The 21,270-nt window shown below is 38.8% G+C and overlaps 1 protein-coding gene across 1 annotated transcript in view; it reads left to right on the top strand.

The window, feature by feature from the left end:
- Positions 1–21,270, top strand: part of TREH (trehalase) — a 341,626-nt gene that overhangs the window by 214,289 nt on the left and 106,067 nt on the right. Inside the window, exon 11 of the mRNA XM_044079440.1 lies at positions 2,672–2,895. Coding sequence (XP_043935375.1) covers positions 2,672–2,895 — 224 coding nt within the window. The remainder of the gene's footprint in view (positions 1–2,671; positions 2,896–21,270) is intronic.

Here is a 21,270-nt window from a genome sequence, read left to right as displayed (position 1 = left end):
TATAGATAAGAGCAAGGTTATACACTTTGGTTAAAGCAATCCTAATGTAAAATAGTGTATAGATGGAAATGTGTTAAGAATCACAGGAGATCATTATCAGTACAACGTAAAGGAGTGTAAAGATGGGAAGGTGAAAACTATCACAAAGGATCATTATTATCCCTAAAATAAATCACTAGAAGCAAAATGACAAGGCACTGGCAAAGGTCCACAAAGTTTGTGAAAGCATAGCTCGGAGTGGAATCTAGGTATGCTGAAGTCATGATTCCTGGATATAAGGCTTTTGTTGAATCACCTGGAAAATAAATGTGCAGGAAATGATTGCATAAATTATAATGTGAGTGGATAATATAGCATATGAAGAAAGGTTACAAAGGCTGCAAATGATTTGCCTCAGAAAAGAGAAAGGGAATGCCTCAATGTGAATGCAAAATAGCGATAAAAAGGGTGAGAGGAGTACATTTTAAGCTGGTTACCCAAAAAAGCAAATATTTACTAATGAACCAATGAAAGATGGAGAACACTTTATGGGCTGCAGACAGATGGAACTAGCTTTAGAACAGGGACAAAGGAATACTAGCTTATGTAGAGGGAGATGAGAAAGTGGCAATGTTTACAAAAGTTGAACACGGAATTGAAATCATAAAATATTTTAAATTCTAGATGGACTAAACAACTAAACCTGGAGATGAAACTGAGAGAAGGGAAGCTGCAAAGGGCATATGGACAAATTAGATAAACCTGTTCATATCTTGCTGACATAATTGTATGTTCATGCATTAGTGCAGGCTTTAGTGCCATCTACAGAGAAGCACATTGTAACGTAGAAAGACAATGAAAAACACCTGCCCTGATACAGATACATGAAACAACTTGCTGGGCACCTCTCCATTCCCTGGTTGAGCATGTTTCATTGTTGTCTTCTGTACTATCAGCCAGGTTACACTCATACAACCAAGGCAGCTATTACCAGATCCATCCCATGGTTATTTATATCTAAATTTTCCTGTATCAAGCAGTACTGCTAAAACCCAGGAAATAGACTTTTACTTTGTCTCCCTGATCAGTTTTCCTTACCAGCTGTCTGAGAAAAATGCTTTGGGTTTGTATGACAAGACCATTCTGCCATTAAACTATGCAGGCCCAGAGCCTGATATGTATATAACTCATATAATATAAGTGCAGATCACACTCCTTTCCCCGAGACATTTTCCATCGGTTTTGCTGTACTAAGAATAGGTGCACTTTGCCTTTAACTTGTAGCGTTCTCCATGTACATGCACTGACAGTCTGCTGATATCACACAGTTTTTAGTACCCCTCAGGTAACTTCATTTTCCAAGGAGTTGCCTAATGCCTATGCTGTCCATTTGCCCTTACTCAGATGTAGCATCATGTTGGCAGACCATCACACTTTTCTATTCATTCTTCCTTCTCATTGCACAGAATGTATTAGACAGAAAGGTGGTAGTTAGTGAGTGTTCTCCAATACTTGCGTCTCTAACATGCCCTGTTGTTATCTGCAGTGTCTGCCTTGAACCATTTAGAACAATACTAAAGCAGACTGCAGTGTACAGTATGAAATCCTCTCCCTAGCAAGGATAAAACCAGTCACTTGGTGAACTGTGCGAGTACATTTCTTTTCTGAGTTCCTTTGAGAAATGATACATTATGACTCTATGGATCATAGACTCTGGCTGTCTAAATTAATTCCTTCAATATGGACTCACATAAGAAGCTCAGAGGTAGGAATGCTTATTTCAAGAGACATTTTTTTGGGATTTCACAGACAACTACTGAAAAAGAATTGCACATTTGAAATGCATTGGGCCATCATTTGGAAAGATGCATACATTGTTCAAATGTTAGGCAGTGAAAGAGGAAACAATATAATGTTTGAGTACAATAAACTTCAGACTGTACTTCTTCCACTGAAAATGGTGAGTCAACCAATAGCCACCTGTAGCCCCCCTACTCCCGCCAGCCATCTGGCATCAGTTCTCCCTTCTGCATTCCCTCAGTTATGGCCAGTTTATTAATTTATTGAACAAACCAGTGATGGCTCCTGCACCTTCTTTTCTTAATTCCATTACAATTCTAACACGACCCCCATCTTCTCCAGCATTTTATTTGTTCTCTGTTTTTTCTGACTCTTTAGAAACTCACTGTTATTTTTTAATGGATGGCATGGCATTAGAAGTCCTTTTCACTTCTCCTACCTCCCTTACATAGTCAGATTACATTTTCTGCCTTTCTACTTTGTGTTTCTTTGTAGTTTTGTTCACTTTATTTTTTTTCTTCTGTTCCCTTTCACCTTAAGTGACAACTTGATATAGACTAATAAATAAAATGCAAACAGATAAGCCTATAGATAGATTATTTTGGGGATCATCTCAATTATCAAGTCACATATATGAGCCTCGTCCTTCAGACCAAAGGAGTCAATGAAAAACGTCCATTAATATCAATTGCTGAGTTCTGGAATCACTGATTAAACTTCTATTTATTGCTTCATTCTAAAAGATCTGTTTGGAAATCTTTACAAGGATTTTGTATCTTTCACTACTTTTTTGCAGTTTTCTATTAATTTTCAGTTATTCAATTCTTTCAGCGTGTATATTGTTATTGTTTTACCAACAACAAACGTAACTTTTTTTTTTTTTTTAAACTAGGTAACAGTGACAGAGCAGAATACTTTCAAAAGGCTTTACAGAACAGGACCACAGCAGTAAATACAGTGCTGTGGAATAATGCACAAGGCATCTGGTTTGATTACAACCTCATTACAAATCAGAGTAATGCAGCTTTTTATGCCTCTAACATATTCCCTTTGTGGGCTAAGTGTTACTCAGACACAGACGAGTTTGTGGAAGATAAAGTTGCTGAATATTTACAGGTATTCTGCATGATTTACTTGATCATGAATGCATTTCCAGCTTATAGTTTATTTTATGCTATTATTTGTTGGTTGAATACCACATTTTATTTCTTTTAATGGTATTTTTTAATATATTAAATGATGCATTCCACATAGTACAGAAAAATAACCATTAGTTTATCACATGACCAGTCTGTACAGCTGTAATGCATTTTATTATGTGTATTTATGTGTGCTAGTTTTTTTTTTTTTTTTTGATCACCACTTAAGACACATGCAAGTTTTATGTTCAGCATTTGCTGATATAACATATCACTTATTTATCAACTATATGAAATTGTATAGTATGAGCTTTGATGTAAGAAGCACTCAGAGATAGCACCCAGTTTATGCAGTCATAATTTCAATGATTGACATGCAATGCAATTAGTGTTATATGTTTGTAAAACAAAAGATATAAAGCTTGGTTAACTTGAGTAACATGTTTCAATCAGCAAAAAATGTTCAGCACTATATGTATGTGAAACACAACAGGCATAAGGCTTGGTTAATTTGAATTGTATTTGCAATTCGCAAAATCCTTCAAACATGATTTCTCAAACCTCAGAAGTATAGGGTCATTCATTCTGCATAAAGCCAATAAAAATCAAAAACAGATAACACAAGACTCCTTGCAGAGTGAAATCACTCCACTGTAAAGGTTCTTACTACTGCTATAATCCTGTCAGTAAACTACTGAACCAAACAGCTGCAGTTTGCTAGCTATTTTGATGAAGAAAGGATTACAAGACTGGTAAAAAGCTATAAAACAGTTGCAAAATGGTACATTTTGACAATTATTTTGGCATCTGACCAAATATCTGTCAAATGCCACAGTTTGACAGATGTTTTAACAGCTGTCAAAACATTTGCCAAAGTGCAGTGACGTGTAAACAAAAGCTGATTTTTTTTCTTTTCTTTTACATATGTTACTTCTCTGGTACTATAAAACATAATGAATTATAGCATAATTGCATCTTGAGAAAAAAACACAAATAATGCCACTGTGGAAACGGTATAAGTGGAAGACAACAAATCAATCCAAAACAGAAAAGAAAATCCACTTCACCTCCAGGACTCAAATCATATAAAACCAAGATGTATTGCTTATGTAAAACCAAGACGTATTTTTTTAGGTTAGCGCTTTCCTGCCTCAACAGACACTTCTTCAGACCATAAAACATATAGAAAGAAGTCATTATATATATATATATCACATTACTTTCAAATCAATCTATCACAAACAACTAACAATAAAATCATTTAAACAACCTCCTTCCCTTCAAAAAAGGTTTTAAAGGGACAGGGCCGTTCAAACCTAGAAATGTGTCACTATTCAACCTAATGATCCAGTTTGTCTCCCTTTGTTCAAGGATATTATTTAAGTCACCTAGTCTCCCATAACTCACAAGCTGTTCCAGTACTTTAAATTTAAAATTATAATTTTATATATAATTTTAAATTTAAAGTACTGGAACAGCTTGTTAGTAATGGGAGACTAGGTGACTTAAATAATACCTTTTTTGAAGGGAAGGAGGTTGTTTAAATGTCTTGGTTTTATATGATTTGAGTCGTGGAGGTGAAGTGGATAATTGCATCTTGCCCTCAATTTAAAGTTAATCACAAACTGGGAAGAATGACATACGAATGATCTCCAGGGATTTTTTTTCATTTAAGTCAATATGGGATGGAATCAGACCTCACAACCGTTCTGAATTACTCAGTTTTTACCGAGTTTTGGGGTCCAAATGAAGGGGTGCCACGATTCCCGAGTGGCACTCCTTCATTTCCGATTTTTCTTTGATTTTTTAAAATTTTTGCGCTGTCGGAGCTGACGTCATCACGTGCACAATGACGTCAGCTCCGTCAGGCTACCAGCCAGTCGGAATTGAGCTCAAAGAGCTCACATCATCATTTCCGGCTGGCTGACTTTCGGCGGGAAGGAATTGTACAGAGCAGTTCGCCGGGAGATATGGCAGCAATGTAGCCAACTTTCGGCGGGAAAGAATTGTACAGAGCAGTTCGCCGGGAGATATGGCAGCAATGTGCAGAGCCGAGCCGGGAAACGGAGATATGGCAGGGATTAATGGCAGCAATCAAGCAATGTGCAGAGCAAACCAGAGATATGGCAAGGATTAAGCTGTTCGCCGAGCCGGGAAACAGAGATATGGCAGCAATGTGCAGAGCAGTTCGCCGAGCCAGTAGCAACCAGGGAGGGATTAATGGCAGCAACAGTAAGGTAGGTGTGTGTTTGTGGATATGGCAGCACATAGGGAGGGATTAATGGCAGCAACGGTAAGGTGTGTGTGTGTGTGTGTGTGTGTGTGTGTGTGTGTGTGTGTGTGTGTGTGTGTGTGTGTGTGTGTGTGTGTGTGTGACTGGTCAAGCTTTCTGGAATAAGGCTTCTTCCTCTAGCCAGAAACCTGACTTTCTTTTGCACAACTGTAAAAGAATATAGCAAGCCTTGTTAGTCAACTGTTGTTCAGCATCATATTGTTGTACACTTTGTTGCATTTGCCTGTTTGTATCTTGCAGGCTCTGTCCATTTCCCTGTCGTTGTGCAGCAAACCCTTACAAAGGGCCTCCACAGCCTTCTTAATATTATTACTTATTTGTAGCTAATTAAGCTTTTAAGCCTAAATAATCTTTGATTGTAAATTTTCAGTCTCTCAACACAAAGTTCACAAGTGCCTGTTCACAGTCTTAAAAAGAAATTCTGGTGGTGGAGTAGTTTTGGTGACAGTTCAGAAGTTTCTCAGTATCTCTACCATTTCTTGCAGTGTTGATGCCTATATCCTCCAGGATATAAACATCAAGCAAGAATTCAAACAATAAATCCAGGTATTTATACTGAGATGTTCTATGGTAGATTGTCTTATTTTGGCACAAAGATTGCTTAATTCAGCCTGTACATAAAATATTTATGCAATAGATTAGTTAAGAAACACACAACCAGACATTGTTATGCCTATCAGTGTGTGTTTGACTGAGAACCTTCCAGTCCATGTGCTGAACCAAGGAAAATGATCTCCTGGCTCATTTCAGTAATATGGGATAGGAAAGTTAAGACACACTCACTAAAAACAGTTCCATTTTTAGTACATTGCAATCAAGAAAAGCTCACATGTATCTCCAGAATATCAGTATCTCCAGAATATCGTGACTATTTGTAGATGAAGTACCTTCTTTTCTGAGCTCCTGTGAATTTGCTGAAGGTAGTTTGGTGCATGTAAAAGGACTGAAACAGGTTCACTAAAACTAGTGTGTGTGTGTGTCCATAAAATACACACTTGGTGGCTAGAGGTATTCAGGCTCAAACCCTGTACCTTTAGTACAGGGTAAAAAGAGTCTACTATCCCTAGCCACCACCATTTCTGAGTGAGTTGAGAGCTATTATGAGAAGTGAGAACATTGTTTTTCTCTGACAGCTGAAAGTTATGTTCTTCTGAGCTTTGTCTAGATTTCTTTTTTGTACTAAGAGATGAGAGAGCTATGATGAGAAGTAAGAACATTTTTTTTGTGCTAAGAGTTTAGAGCTGTGATAAGAAGTGAGCACACAATTTGTATTCCCCTATTATTGTTTTTATGCTAACAGTTCAGAGATATGGTAAGTGAGAAGTGAGAACTGAATTTGTATTCCCCTATTGGCTTTGTTGTTTGTCCATGTTTTTTGTGTTTAGGTTAAGTGCTATGTTGAGAAGTGAGAAATGAATTCACTAAATGATGGCTATTAAGTTTCAGTCTTCCTATTTTTCAGGCAGCTGCTGATTTAGGAATGGGATAGTGGTATGTTGTTCTGAATGTAGTGCATAGAGTCCTGGGTTCAAAACCTGCCAGTGAAATGCATGATGGTAGCACAACATTTTATTCTAGCAACTTTACAAAATTATACAAGCAATGTTTAAAATGAGTCCCCCTGGTTTTTGACTTTTTGTCCCCTCCCCCCCAAAAAAAATGAAATTGAAAATAAGTGCGCGAAGCTATGCAAGATGCCTATGGCTTACACTACTGTCATTCTATTTATAGTGTGGGTGTGGAAGCATACTTTTATGATGGAAAAGTTCTGAATTGTGCAGTTTTGTCATCATTGGTTCATGTGTTTTGTTTCATTGCCTACAGTACAGATTACTGGTAAAATGTTCAAACAATAAATTTAAAATGCGCTCTAACATGTGTGTTGTATTATGCAAGGAATATAATTTAATAAAGTCAGGAAGGTGTATAAAGAAAAGAACACATGTATGTTTCTTGTTTTGTGTGCAAGGGGCCAATGATTTGAAAGCAGCCCAAAGGTAATCTTTATCCACCACTGGTCAGATGCATTTTCTTTGGATGTGGTGTGGGTTTCAATGCTGTTTCAATGAATGTGAGTTTCAAGGGCAAAGTTTAATGTCAAACCTATTTTCATTGTGAGACAGTATTGCTTTGTTTACCAGATGATGACTTTTAGTGTTTCTGCATTGTTGTGCTGTAAAATGTAAAAATAAAATTCAAATCATTGTAGAAGTAAAGCAGTATGCATACATTAGTGTTTATGGTAAATGGGGCAAAATAGCCAGGTAACAGGACACTGGAATGGCTGCAGGGGGACTCTGGTGCCATGTTTTGATTGTCTGTTCTTCAATTTGCGTTCGAAAGTTGGTATCCCACAATTACATTGGAGTGGGTGGGGTTACATAATTATATATGCAAATTAGATGTTAATCAGCGTACAGATTTGTACCTATTTTTCATGGGCCTTGTCCAGATTTTTGATGTTTCCAGGTTGAGAGGTATGGATGGAATACTTAATTGGAAAATTCTTTGAACAAATTATTCCTTGTTTAGAAAATTATTGACAAGGTGTGATGGAAATAAAAGACATAACACTTTGAATGTATATTTTTGTAAAGTACAAAAACTATAGGTAATAAACACAATGAGTTGAAGTTTGTAATTGAACACATAGGTTATAACTTGATAATAAGCAAAGCCTGCAACTGATCCTATTTCGTTGTCCAGTGATATAAGAAATATGATTATCTAAGGGACAGTTTAAGAGGTGGGGGTATTATAGTACTAATTAAAGATACTATACTGTCTGTAATGGTATCTGAAGACATGGAAATAGAAATACCACCAGTTGATTTATTAGACTGGTCAGATAGAATAAGAATAATAGCATGTTATCATTGGCCAACTATGGAGAGAGTCAAATACAAGGAATTCCTCAAAGAATTAGAAGCAAATTCAATAATGGTAAAATAATTTTCCTAGGAAATTTTAACTGTTCAGATATTATCTGGAAGACACTACTGCTGCCAAGTTTAATGAAATGATAATATTCCCTGGGATAACACAACTGGTAGATCAGAATACAAGAAAATGCAGTTTGTTAGATTTGGTGATTACAAATTATGTGAAACTGTTACCTAATATAAAATTTGTTTCGCCTCTGGGAGTTCAGATCATAATTCAATACATTTTAACATAAAGAAAACGAAGGGACTTATGAATAACAACAACACAGAGACATGATTATAGCAAAATGGATTATAATAGAGTTAAATGTGCACTTAATGAAACTGATTGAATGATTTAACATCAGCAAATGAAGGTGGTTACTCTATTTGAATGACATTTTATGTTCAGAAATTAAGTATATAGTATCCGGTAAATCTAATATAAGAATAAAGTGTCCTTATTGGTGGAATAGTTGTAATAAGATTGTACAGGGGAAAAAAAAGGTATTTCAAAGATACAAAATATCCAACTAAATGTAAAAAATAGCTTAGTTACATCAGTACAAAATCAAGTGTAAAAACAAATTCTGAAATACAAATACCCACAGACAAAAACAATAAAAAATTATTAAAAAGTATATTAATTCAATGTGGAAAATAATACATCCAGTCCTGTCTGTGGAAACTAAAAATTGCAAACTATTTAATCCAGTCAACATAGCTAATGAATTTAATAAGTATTTTACAAATATTCAACTAAATAAGGGTAGCAATATTATGTTTGAAAAATTAGAAATGTTACAATATGCTTGTCCTGTAACAACATCAGAAAGCATAACTGGAAAATTGGATGCCTCCCTCCTGTTGTAGAAGGAAGTAGCAGTCCACAAAAAAAAAACACAAAAACTGATAGGCCAAAGAAGAGCCATAAAGATGATAAAGTGGGCTATTAAGGATAAGAAAGAAATTATGTTGTTGTTTTCTTTTGGCTTTTCCCGGTTAGGGGTCCCCACAGTGGAACTCCAGTCCGCTAATGATTGGCAGTAGGTTTTTACGGTGCCAAGGTGCCAGCCTGACACCCAACCTTCAACGAAGGCACGCCCATACACGCATTTCTTTTGAACGCCACTCGACCACAGGGAGGACATGCAGACTCCACACAGAAGGTGCTCCAACTGAGAATCGAACAGGAGAACCTCTTGCTGTGAGGTGACAATGCTACCGCTGCACCACCGCGGCAATCTTGTCTCCGGAAATTCTGGGCTTTTTTGCATAATAGTAAAAATACATAAGAAAGAAATTATGTATTGTTACTATTATGCAAAAAGCCCAGAATTTCCGGAGACATGATATACAAAATGATTAAGAGAGAAATTAGAGGAAAGAAAAATACTTTCGCAAGAAAAACTGTCAGAAGCTTCAAATGAAAATTTGTGTTCATTGATACAACAGATTTGTGAAAAACAGTATACAGATCAAGGAACCTCGACCTGTTTGGAAAAAGAAGCATCTGAGGAAGTGTGAAAATAAAAACAACAAAACCAAGAGATATTTGAAAAGTATAAAAAAGAAATATGGACATAGGAAATAAGCAGTTTATTGGCCGTTTGAGCAGTGTTTCCATCTCTTTCAACCTTCTGGTTTAAAAGCCTGCGTTTGAGCTCATTTCCCACCCTTTCCTGTAACTAGTCTAGCCCAGATACAGATTTTCTGTATCCAGGACTACTAGGTAGCCTATCTACCACAAGAGTGGTTTCTGGCCCAGAAATTGTAGTTTATTGGCCGTTTGGGCAGTTTTTCCATCTCTTTCAACTTTCTGGTTTAAAAGCCAGTGTTTGCGCTTGTTTCCTACCTTTCCTGTAACTAGTCTAGTCCAGGTACAGATTTGCTGTATCCAGGACTGTTTGTAAGCTTCTGAGCCCCCAAGCCTTTCTGTGTTGGAGGGAAGCATTCTAGCTTATCAGTGGGAGTGATAAGCACAAGGTAGCCTATCTACCACAAGATCCAGGTACAGATTCTTAGTTTTAGCACTTGAATTTGCTTATTTGTGCTCAGCACTTGTTCAGAACTTGTTGTTAGCACTAAATAAGCTACAAATTACTACAGCACTCAACCTTCCTCTTTACCTAGAGTAAAACAGTTTTTGTACTTACTTTCCTCACTTGCTTAGAGAAAAACAGCTCTTATACTGACTTTCCTCACTTGTCTAGAGGAAAGCAGCTTTTTATTCAGGCATGTCCAAGAGTCAGCTCCCAGTGTTCTGTCCTGTCTATCTGATGAATCTGGGCATCTTGAGGCAATGTAGCAATTGCCTCATGTACACAGATGACCCTCTCCTCTTACCACCCAACACCACAACCTGTGAGAGATGCACTTATCTAGCCAAACTGGAGGTAAAGCTCCCTCCAACCAAGATTGAACTTGACAGTCAAGAGGAAAAGGTAAACACTTGCACCACACCACACTCATCACATAGTCCCACTAAACCTACACCACCAAAATCAACACATAAAAACACAAAAACATTCACAGAGGCTCTCAATAATAATCTGCTCAAGCAACAGAGACCTCCAAAGCAGAAATGCAAGCAACCTCCACCCCCCAACACAACCCAAATGACATATAGCCCACAGACTCGGTGTGCCAATAAACCACAGCCCATAAGGCAAACCAACATACCCAACACACTAGTCATAGGTGACTCTATAGTCAGGTACACTGATGTCCCACTCACCAGGCTAAACAAGGAGAAGGTTACTGTCAGCTGCCTATTGGATGCCAGGATCTGCCACATAACCCACGCACTCAGGGCACTCCACAACAAGTACAAATATGACTCTGTCATTGTTCATGTTGGTGTGAATGACCTAAGACGTACCTCCCTGGACTACATGAAAAGAGACATGGAAGAGCTCTCCGATCTTGTAGCCCAGGCAGGTATGACCCTAGCCCTGAGTAGCATCCTGCCATTGCCCAGAATGATACCGCAGTACAAAGACAAAATGATTGACTTCAACAATTGGGTAAGCTTCTGGTGTCATTCTAAGGGGATCCAGTATCTGTCTGCCTGGGACGACATGGTCAACAGACCATGATGCTTTGCCAGAGATGGCCTGCACCTGTCGCCCATGGGATTCTGGATACTAGCTAAGGCTCTTGGTGCCCCTATAGTGCCTTTTTAGGCAAGGTTCCAATGACAAATTCCCCACTGTAACAGGAACAGGCAAGCAAAAACTGAGGGTAATGCTACTCAATGCTAGAAGTCAAAATCTCAAAATGCACTCACTTGAGGCACTCCTTAAAATGGAGAACATCAATATCTGTGCAATGACTAAGACCTAGTTCAAGACTCTAGAGAGCACCCCTGCATTACCAGGCTATAACTCACCACACTTTTCGGCCATCTAACCTGGACCAGAGCACCAAAGGTGGAGGTGTGTCCATATTCATTAAGGATATCCACACCTCCAGGCTAGTTGCGCAGCATAATGCATCCAAGGTTATCCAAGTGCAACTAAATCTGGGCAAAACTGCAATCCAAATTGTAGCTTGCTACAAATCCCCCACCATGCCCCAGGATTTGCCACTCCCCCTTTCTTGATATTCTGGAAAATATTAGGGTTCAACCAAACACCCTAATAATGGGCAATTTCAACTACCCCACCATTAACTGAGAAAACTACTCATGTACCAACTCCTTCGCTCAACACTTTCTGGAATTCATAAATTCCAGTGCCCTGGATCAACTTATCTGCACCCCCACCAGGGGCAACAATATCCTAGACCTAGTCATTACCAACATGAGTGACCAGTGTTCCACACCTGAAATTAACTCCTCATTGGTCAGATCCGACTATAAGTTAATATATAGATATCCGCATCTGACCCCCACCCATCATTAAGGAAACCACGGTAAAAAATGTCTCCAAAGCCAACTTCATGCTTCTTGAGACAGAAGTGGCAAACTTCATGACACCCATGCAGATGGACAATACAGTTATGACTGCTGAATCCTACATAAGTGCACTCTATAAGCACTTACACGAGTGCATGGATCATGCTATCCCAAACAGAACAAAGATGTTATCCTCCAAAAAAAGGAAGCCAATCTGGTGGTCCCCTGCCTTAAACAAACTCTACAACAGAAGGAAGAAACTGTTGCACAAGAGAATAAAATCCCATGAGTGGAGGAGCTGCCTGGTCAGCCTTAGTAAGAAGCTGAGATCCCTTAGGAGATCCTCCAAAGCTAGCTACGAAAACAAAATCACCGCTGATTCTAAGGGCAACCACAAAGCATTCTATAGCTTTGTCAAGAATCTCAATGGCAACACCCAGATCTGCTCTGAGTTACAGCACAATGGCACGAAAATTACAGAACCAACTGATATTGCCAGCATCCTGGCAGATAGGTTCAGTGCTAACTTTACCCACCTCTCACCCCCTAAAGGGCCCATATCTATACAGGAAGAATGCAGAGTCCCTGTAAATCACATCTATGCAGGTAAAAGCTGCACTCTCTAAAACCAAAAACACAGCATCCATGGGACCGGACAACATCCCAGGCTGCGTTTTACATGAACTTCAGAACAAACTGGCTCCCCACCTAAGCACCATATTCAATCATAGTCTCATGTCAGGCTTTATGCCCACTGAATGGTGCACAGCAGCAGTTATCCCACTCCACAAAGGGGGAGCCACCACTGATCCTGGGAACTATCTGTCGAGCCTGGTCTGCAAGGCCATGGAATGTATGGAATGTATGATCATGGAACTCATAAACAAAGACATTGGTAACCTCCAAACTCTGGAGCCCATGCAGTTCAGGTTTGTGAAAGGCAGATCATGCCTTCTGAACCTGATTGACTTCTTTGAGGCAGTCACCAAAGCTGTAGACAAGGGAAAGTTGGTTCACACAGCCTATCTTGACCTTGCCAAGGCTTTCAACACCATCTCCCATTCTGGAATTATAGCTAAACTCACTAAACTAGGTATAAATCCCTATATCACAAAATGGGTTGTCAACTGGCTCACTGACAGAACCCACACTGTAAATGTTGCAGACTCCAAATCTGACTTCAAACCAGTGACAAGTGGAGTACCACAAGGTTCAGTCCTGGGACCGCTCCTGTTTGGTTCAGTCCTGGGACGCTCCTGTTTGGTATCTCCTTCTCTGAAGTACAGGCTAACACAGAAGGCCTCTGGCTAATGAAGTTTGCAGATGACTGCAAACTAGGAGCCATAGTCGAGTCCCCAAATGATGTGGACATCCTACAGAATGGCCTCACTGAGACAGATGCCTGCTGTCAGAGGCATGGCCTCAAGCTCAATGCCAAAAAGTGCATTGTCATCGCCCTTTGGTAAAAACTCTGTACCCATGAATTACCACATAAACGGCAGTCTACTTAATGCCAAATGTGTGATAAGAGACCTTGGGACCCAGGTGGACAGTAGTCTCTCCTTTGATAATCACATTGCCATAGTAGTCAGGAAATCCTTCTATGTGGTACACCTCATCACAAAAGGGTTCTCATCCAGGAAAAAAGAGGTCATTGTTGCCCTCTACTTGGCACTCATTAGACCCATTATAGAGTACAACGCTCCTTTTGGAATGTACCTCACAAGGCATCTGCAGCAGCTGGAAAGGCCACAGAAGTACCTCACAAAGAGGATTACTGGCCTCAAACAGATGCCCTACACTGACTGTCTCAAAAAACTCAAGCTTTACTCTGTAGCATATTGTCTACTCTGAGGAGATCTCTGCTTAACATATAAAGCTAAGTTAAACCTAGAGCTGTTGAACATCCTTCACCTTAAGAAATCCCAATCCCTCCGAGCTACATGCTCTAGGGACCTAAACCTTGTCATCACCATAAACAGGACATGCTGGAGGAATAGATTCCTGTCCCAGAGACTTCCTATACTCTGGAACAAGCTACCCATCTATGTCAAGCAAAGTTTCTCATTAGCACTCTTCAAGAAAAATCTTGATGAGTGGATGGGAAATAGGAAATACACCCCAGGGATCACTTCTGTGGCTCTGCTCGACAAGGACACAGGAAATTAACTTTCTTGGGTGGCGTAAGCCAGGGACCCTTGTTGGCTAAGCTTACTTAGGCCCTTGGGCCAATAGCCTAGTACCTACCTATGAATCTATAAGAGAGATTTGATATGGTGCAATATTTATGCAAAGGAGAAAGCCAAACGAATCAATGTAAAGAAGGCAGCCCCAAAGATATTCAAAGAGAAATACAGGCAAAGGCATCCAAATATGGAAAATTTCACAATAAAAAAAATAACATTACAAAGATGGAATGTAGAAAAGAAGATTAGTAAAGCAGAATTTAAAAAAATAGAAGTTGAAGTTATGGAATGCCTGCAAAGTGAAGGATTTGGTGTAGAAGTCCCAGCACAGGTTACATCACATCAGGATGGAGTGAATCCCCAAAGTAGGGAGAAACAGGAAGATCAGGAAACATCTGAAGAAAACATTTGGAGGAGGGAAAGAAAAGGGATTTAATATGGTATAATATTTATGCAAAGGAGAAAGCAAAACTAACCAATACAAAAAAGTGATTGACTGGCCCCAAAACATGTTGGATAGATTAGATAGAAAAACAAGAAGGATGCTTCATGCCCACCAAATGATTTATAAAAACAAATGCATACCAGGTTTATATATTTCCCATTCTGAAGGAGGGATGGGCCTCCTTGAAATTGATTAGATGTATAGATCTGCAATCATGGGACTCCAAACATAGTGAAAGTTTTGAAACTTGAGGAGAATAAATCTAAGATGACATCTCTGCTTAATTTAGCAGAAGCATATCGGAGTCAAGCATGAATGGAAATCAAACCAGAAGTGGATAAAAATCAGGGTGCAACTAAATGTCCCAAAAAACAAAAGAAAGAATATAGGGTGAAGGGACAGCTAGCATAAATATAGTTGCAAGTATAGAAAACTTCTGGAAGAACCTCATGTTGATCAGGAATGAACACAGGAATGGTTAAGGAGAGGCGAATTCAAACCAAGAGATGAAAGGTTAATATTGGCAGCCCAAGATAGTGGGCTACGTACACATTGGTTTACAAAGTCCATTGAACATGTGGGAGAAACAGACAAATGTAGGTTTGTAAAACTGAATTGGAAACAGTTGCGCACCTTGTTGCAGGTTGCGACATACTAATGGCAGAAGGACTGTATACTGAAAGGCATAATAATGTGGTAAGATTGTTGCACTGGGGATTGTGCAAACATTATGGTATTGAAGTGGCTGAAAAACACTGGAAACATGAGCCACAAAGCATCGTAGAAAATAATGAAGTTTACATCACATGGGACCACCCATTACCAACAGTTCAATGCTAGAAAACCAGATATAGTGGTTCAAGAAAAGAAGACAAGAGTAGCATTGATCCTTGAAATCGCCACACCCAGTGACTACAGTGTCTTGCATACAGGGAGACACAAAGTCATAAAATATCAGGATCAGCAGGCAGAAATGAGAGAATGTGGAAGAAAGATACCCAGACAGTTCCAATAGTAGTAGGAGCAATGGGTTTTATAAAAAAGAATCTACAATCGCATTCAGATATGTTACCAATCCATGTAATTCCGTACGAACTGCAGAAGGATTCATTACTGGGCACATTGCAGGTGCTCCGAAGAGCACTTTTGGCTGACATTAAAGATTGAAACAATACTAATTTCATGAACTTTATTCGTACTTTGACTTAGGAATGGCGTCCATTCTTGTCATGGTATTAGAAAACCAAAAGACTTGGAGAAATTAAAAAGTGCGAAACCAAGGGGGTTACAAATAAAATCATGTGTAGGACCGGACAAAATCCCAGCAATATTATTAAAAAAACTTATTTAGTGATATCAAAATACCAATAAAAGAAATATTTAATTCCTTGCTTAGAAATTGTTATGCTCCAACTATGTGGAAAAAAAATCAATAGTCACTTCAATTCTTTAAAACGAAAAACAAGAGATGTAGAATTATTGACCACTTAGCCTGACCTTAGTATTAGGTAAATATTTTGAGTGGTGTATTCTAGAATTAATGAAAGATAACAAAAGAGAAAAGGATTTTCATGATGTCAAACAGCACTGTATTTCCAAAGGTAGATCAACTCTAACTAATTTAGTGACCAGATCACAGTTATGGATAAAGGAATATCTTCAGCAGTCATTTATTTGGTGGATGTAGCTAATGCATTGAACATCTAGGTTCCTTTCAGAAGTCCGAAGACGCATTCTTTCGAATGCATCTTGGCCGAACTTCAAATGTCGAAAATGCAAAATGACGAAGTGGCATATAAGCAAATTCTTTCCCTGGGAAAGAAGTAGCTTGGCCGCTTCCATCACGTTGCTATTTTCAGCACTGTAGTGCGATCTCGGAGTTGATATATTTAAGCAGGGGCAGTGTGGGGGGCACAGACCCCCACTTAAAATAGTGTTTAGTGTGTTTTTTTATTTTTTTTATTTTTTTATTTGGGAACAGCGATCTGGTAGTTCGCTCTTATTAGTTTTCGATGTTTTGGGGTCGATAGAACAGCGTTCGATCTTTTGATCGTTGACTGTTATAATATGGACCCGAACATCCTGCCTCATAAATCAATATAGGAAACATTAGGCAAGGATAACTATAGTCCCAATCTAGTCAGTTGGATAACTAGAAGATGGGACTGATGAAATTGGTAAAAGAAAGAACAGTAATGTGTGATGTTACTAACACCAGCTGCAAGCTCAGCAATTCAGTAATAGACATGTTGAAACTTGGAGTCTCGTCTATTACAAGGAGTTAAGCCATGTTCCACTATCTCAATAGAGTAGGAGGGGGAGGTGAGTTGCTCTTGCATCGAGTCTAGACTCTGGAGTGGGTAGTTTTTTTTTTATCCTGTGGAACAGCCTAAACTTCTTTTTGGTTTAATCATCTTTATAGGATACATATTCAATGTAGATTATAATGTCTTGCTATTGTCACGCATTTAACAAATATTTTCTTTTAGGATTACTTGAAAAACAAGCAGTGCAATCTTAACTTTTGGCAAGACACTCAAGTTAGAACTCATCAGATGGCTTATCTTTAAAATTAAAGTAAATGTACTAAAAAAAGAAGATTAAAGACATATTTTTCAAATCACTGAATAAACAGTTTTAAGTTACTATAAAGAAAATTACCACAGTAGCTTCAAAATACATGCATCTCTCTTAACATACATACACAATCTGCCTTTTTCATTGTGACAACTGCAGTTCACAGCCATGATAACTCTGGACAGTTAGTATTCAGTTAGGACTTTCACTAAAGCATTTTGTCATTTGATCTGCCTGGCTTTCTGAATGGGTTGAGAGTTGATAATCTGAATGTAAGCACTTCAGTAAGTATGTCCAGTCTTGTGACTGCAATAAAGAGCCAGTCACAATGCTGCAAAGCAAATTGGTTTAAGTAAATAGGGCTGTAACTCTGTGGTAAACAGTACTTTAAACACCAAATCTATCTACTGTATATTGTTTCCACTGAAACTAGTAATCCTACGCAGAGTCAGGCTGATTTGTGTCTGTCTGTTCTTTTGCTTTACAATAAAGCTTTATAAAATGTCTTGGGACATTTTCGAATGCCTTTTGTCATGGTAAAACCACATTATTCCTTCGTGAAAGAACAAAAATCTTAAAACACTTCAGACATAATACTGAAGTACAAAAGACACTTTTTTTTTCACCTTCCCCATCCTTTACTATTAAGCCCCTCCTTGTACAGTCGATGCATTCTTCCAACATGCTGCCAAGTGAGGTGACAGTCAGAATGAGGTAAAGCATCATCAGTGGATGGTTAGGATTTTTATAATTTTATGCCCTTAAATGCAGTGATATCAGTGCAGATCTTAATCTGGTAACAATCTGCCAGGCCCCTCCCACTGTCTTCAAGAGGGTTGACGCTTAGTGACTTTAATGTGGGCTGCAGTTCCTCTGGAAAACCTCTTACCATCCTTGCTTAGGGCAGATGGGTGAACACTGCACTGTTCTGTCCCTGGATAAATTCTCAGGAATTGGGGCTACTAGTCAAACCCAGATCTCCTGCATTGCAATCAATGTTCTGCCTCCCTGTAACACAACAGCCTTTTTTTCATTGTTTGTCATTAACTGAAAGATTTTACATGCACATTAATCCGTTACACTTATCTACTTAGTCTGGTACAGTGACAGTAACGGTAACAGTAAAAATTAAGCCTGGCCCTGTGGTGCAAGGACTGAATCCCCAACTGTGACCCAGGCAGCCAGGGTTCAATTAGTAGCCCTAGCATTGGTGGAGCCAGGGGGAGGATGAAGATGCATAGCCTGCTCACCTGTCCCAGCTTGGAGAATGGTATCTTTGCTCACTTGTTTACCATACTGGGCTGTGCTAACTTCCTGATGGAGAGCAGAAAGCTCACCATTCATACCTCAGGAGGTGGAGCAAGAGTGTTTGGAAGGAACAGCTTGCAGAAGTGAGGGAACAGCTTCCACTGCCATCCTATTGCATGTCTCCCCCAGTGCATGTGTTATGGCTAGGGAAACTAAAACCAGAGAACCTTGAATCACAGCAGTGGCTGTCAGAATGATGACCCCTCCTAGCTGACACTCATGCCAGTGATGAATGAATGGGAAGATTAACTGTGGAGGGGCTGATGACTGACAGACAATGGAGTAAAGAGTGCAAAAGATATCTAGCATTAAAAATTGTTAAACTTGATCATTGCTGTCACTCGCCAGGTCAGGAAGAAACAGGTGAACGTTGTGGTTCTTTTTCAAGCAGCTTTATTATATACAAGCACATCATAAATGATGTTAAGTAACTTTAACTTATAAACAAACTAGCTATCATGCACATAGATGTTAACACTCTGGCTGCACCTTCAAAATGACACTGAAGATAACACGTGCTTGGAATTTATATGCACACACAGACTTAGAAAAGCTTCTTAAAGGTACAGCACACCTGTTATTTTACATCCTCTCTCTTTGAGAAATGAGTCAGTCATTCTCACTGGAATTAATAAATATGCAATTTACACAGGAATAATTTTCATCATGCAGTTATACAAAGCTAGGTACATATATACAACTATGTCCAAGTTGCTGTGTATTTCTTACTGGGCTTTGAGATGTGACCACATTGTGTGACATAAAATTTGGCATCTAGTTTAGCAACTGGAATTGTCTCTGCCGACTTCTCAATCTTAGGAACCTTTGGATCATCTGCTGGAACAGTATCAGGAGTCAAGACATGTTCTGGAACAGGAATATCATCTGGATTGCTCTGAGAGTTAGAGTCTTTGACATGGGAGCAATACTGTGATGTCGGTTTTGCTACAGGAAGAAGATGTCTGCGATTTCTCCTGTACTCCACACCATCGGTTTAACAAACTAGGATCTCAGCAATGCACATATACTCATCACTTGACCAATTCGGTTGAAATCTTTCACTGTTTGTATCCTCACTGTCTCTCCTTCTTTTAATGGACAAAGAAATCTGCTCATTTTGTCAAAGCTGGACTTTTGAAAAGAATGGTTCTTGAATAACTGGGCTCTAATGGCTTTGTTGTTTTTAGCTTTAGGCCTTAATAAACTAGAACTGATAGGCAATGTTCTTCTGGTTTGCCTGGATACAAGTCTTTGAGCAGGTGAGCCAAGTATATTGGCACGAGGTATTTTTTTTGAGATTGAGTAAATTTAAAAAAAAAACATCAGTATTATCATGCTTTCCCTTGTCAAGTAATTGCTTTGCACTTTGTATTGCATGTTTAGCAAGTCCATTTGATTGCGGATACTCTGAGCTACTAGTAACATGTGCAAAGTCATATTCTCTTTCAAATTTCTGAAACAATTGACTGGTAAATTGAGTACCATTGTCAGAAAGTAATTTCTGTGGACTGCCATGGACTGAGAAATGGTGTTTCAACTTAGTGTGCTGTACTAGAAGTTAGATTAGGTAGCAGATCAATGTCAAACCAATTTGAATGAAAGTCGCCCACTACTAAGTAATGTTGATTGTTGCACTCGAATATGTCAGTAGCTACTATTGACCAAGATAGTTCAGGGATTTGACTTAGATGAAGTGGTTCTTTTTGCAAATGCTGTTTAGTACTATTACATACTGAATAGGAAGAAAGTATGCTATCAAAGTCTTTCACTAGAGAAGTCTATAACACAAGTCCTCTCACCCTTCTGTTAGTAGATTCGGAACCTGGGTGACCACAATGTAAATCTGGATATATTCTTGTTATAAGGAAGCAGGAACAACAATTTTAGGACCTTTGAAAATAATGCCATCTTCTATCAACAACTCATCTCTGTAAGAAAAGTAAGGTTGCACATCAGGTGGTACACTAGATTGCTTTGACAGCCATCCAGCACTGATGTAGTGACTGAGCTTTTGCAAAACTGGATCAGTCATTGCATGATCTCATAGCTCATCAAATGTTTTGTTAGAAAAATTACACACTTCCATGACATCAAAGTCAAAATTCTCTGCATCAAGCTGTTCCATTGTAGTTCTGGGCGATCTGGATAAGGTATCAGCCAGATAAAGAAGTTTGCTTTTCATAGAGACCATTTTGAAGTTGTACTTTTGCAATTTGCACATCATTCTTTGTAATCTCACTGGAGCTGAATGCATAGGCTTCTTCAAAATAGTAACCAAAGGCTGGTGATCAGTTTCAGTCTGGATAGCTCGACCATAGATACAATCATGAAACTTGGAACATGCAAACACTATTGCCAAAAGTTCCTTCTCAATTTGAGCATACTGCATCTCAGTCTGGGTAAGTGTTCTAGATGCGTAGGCTACTGGCCCACCCTCTTGAAGAATAACTGCACATAAACAAAATTTTGAAGCATCGCTGGAAAGAGTTTCTGGTTTGTTGACATCATAGTACCTTAATGTTTATGGGGTAGCAATTTTCTGCTTAAGAACTTCAAATGCTTTCTGGTGCTGTTCTAGCCATGACCATGTAACATTTTTACGTGTGTGATCTCTCAAAGGTGCTGTCAGTTCACTGTAGTCTGGTATAAACTTGCCTAAATAGTTCCCATACCAAGAAAATGTTGCAGAGTTTACACATTATCTGGTGCAGACATTTCAAG

The sequence above is a fragment of the Protopterus annectens genome, chromosome 8.part0 (genome assembly GCF_019279795.1).
Source record: "Protopterus annectens isolate FY-2018-M chromosome 8.part0, PAN1.0, whole genome shotgun sequence".
NCBI classification, from domain to species: Eukaryota; Metazoa; Chordata; order Ceratodontiformes; family Protopteridae; genus Protopterus; species Protopterus annectens.
The sequence above is the reverse complement of the archived record's forward strand: the minus strand, read 5'-3'. Positions and strand labels throughout refer to the sequence as shown.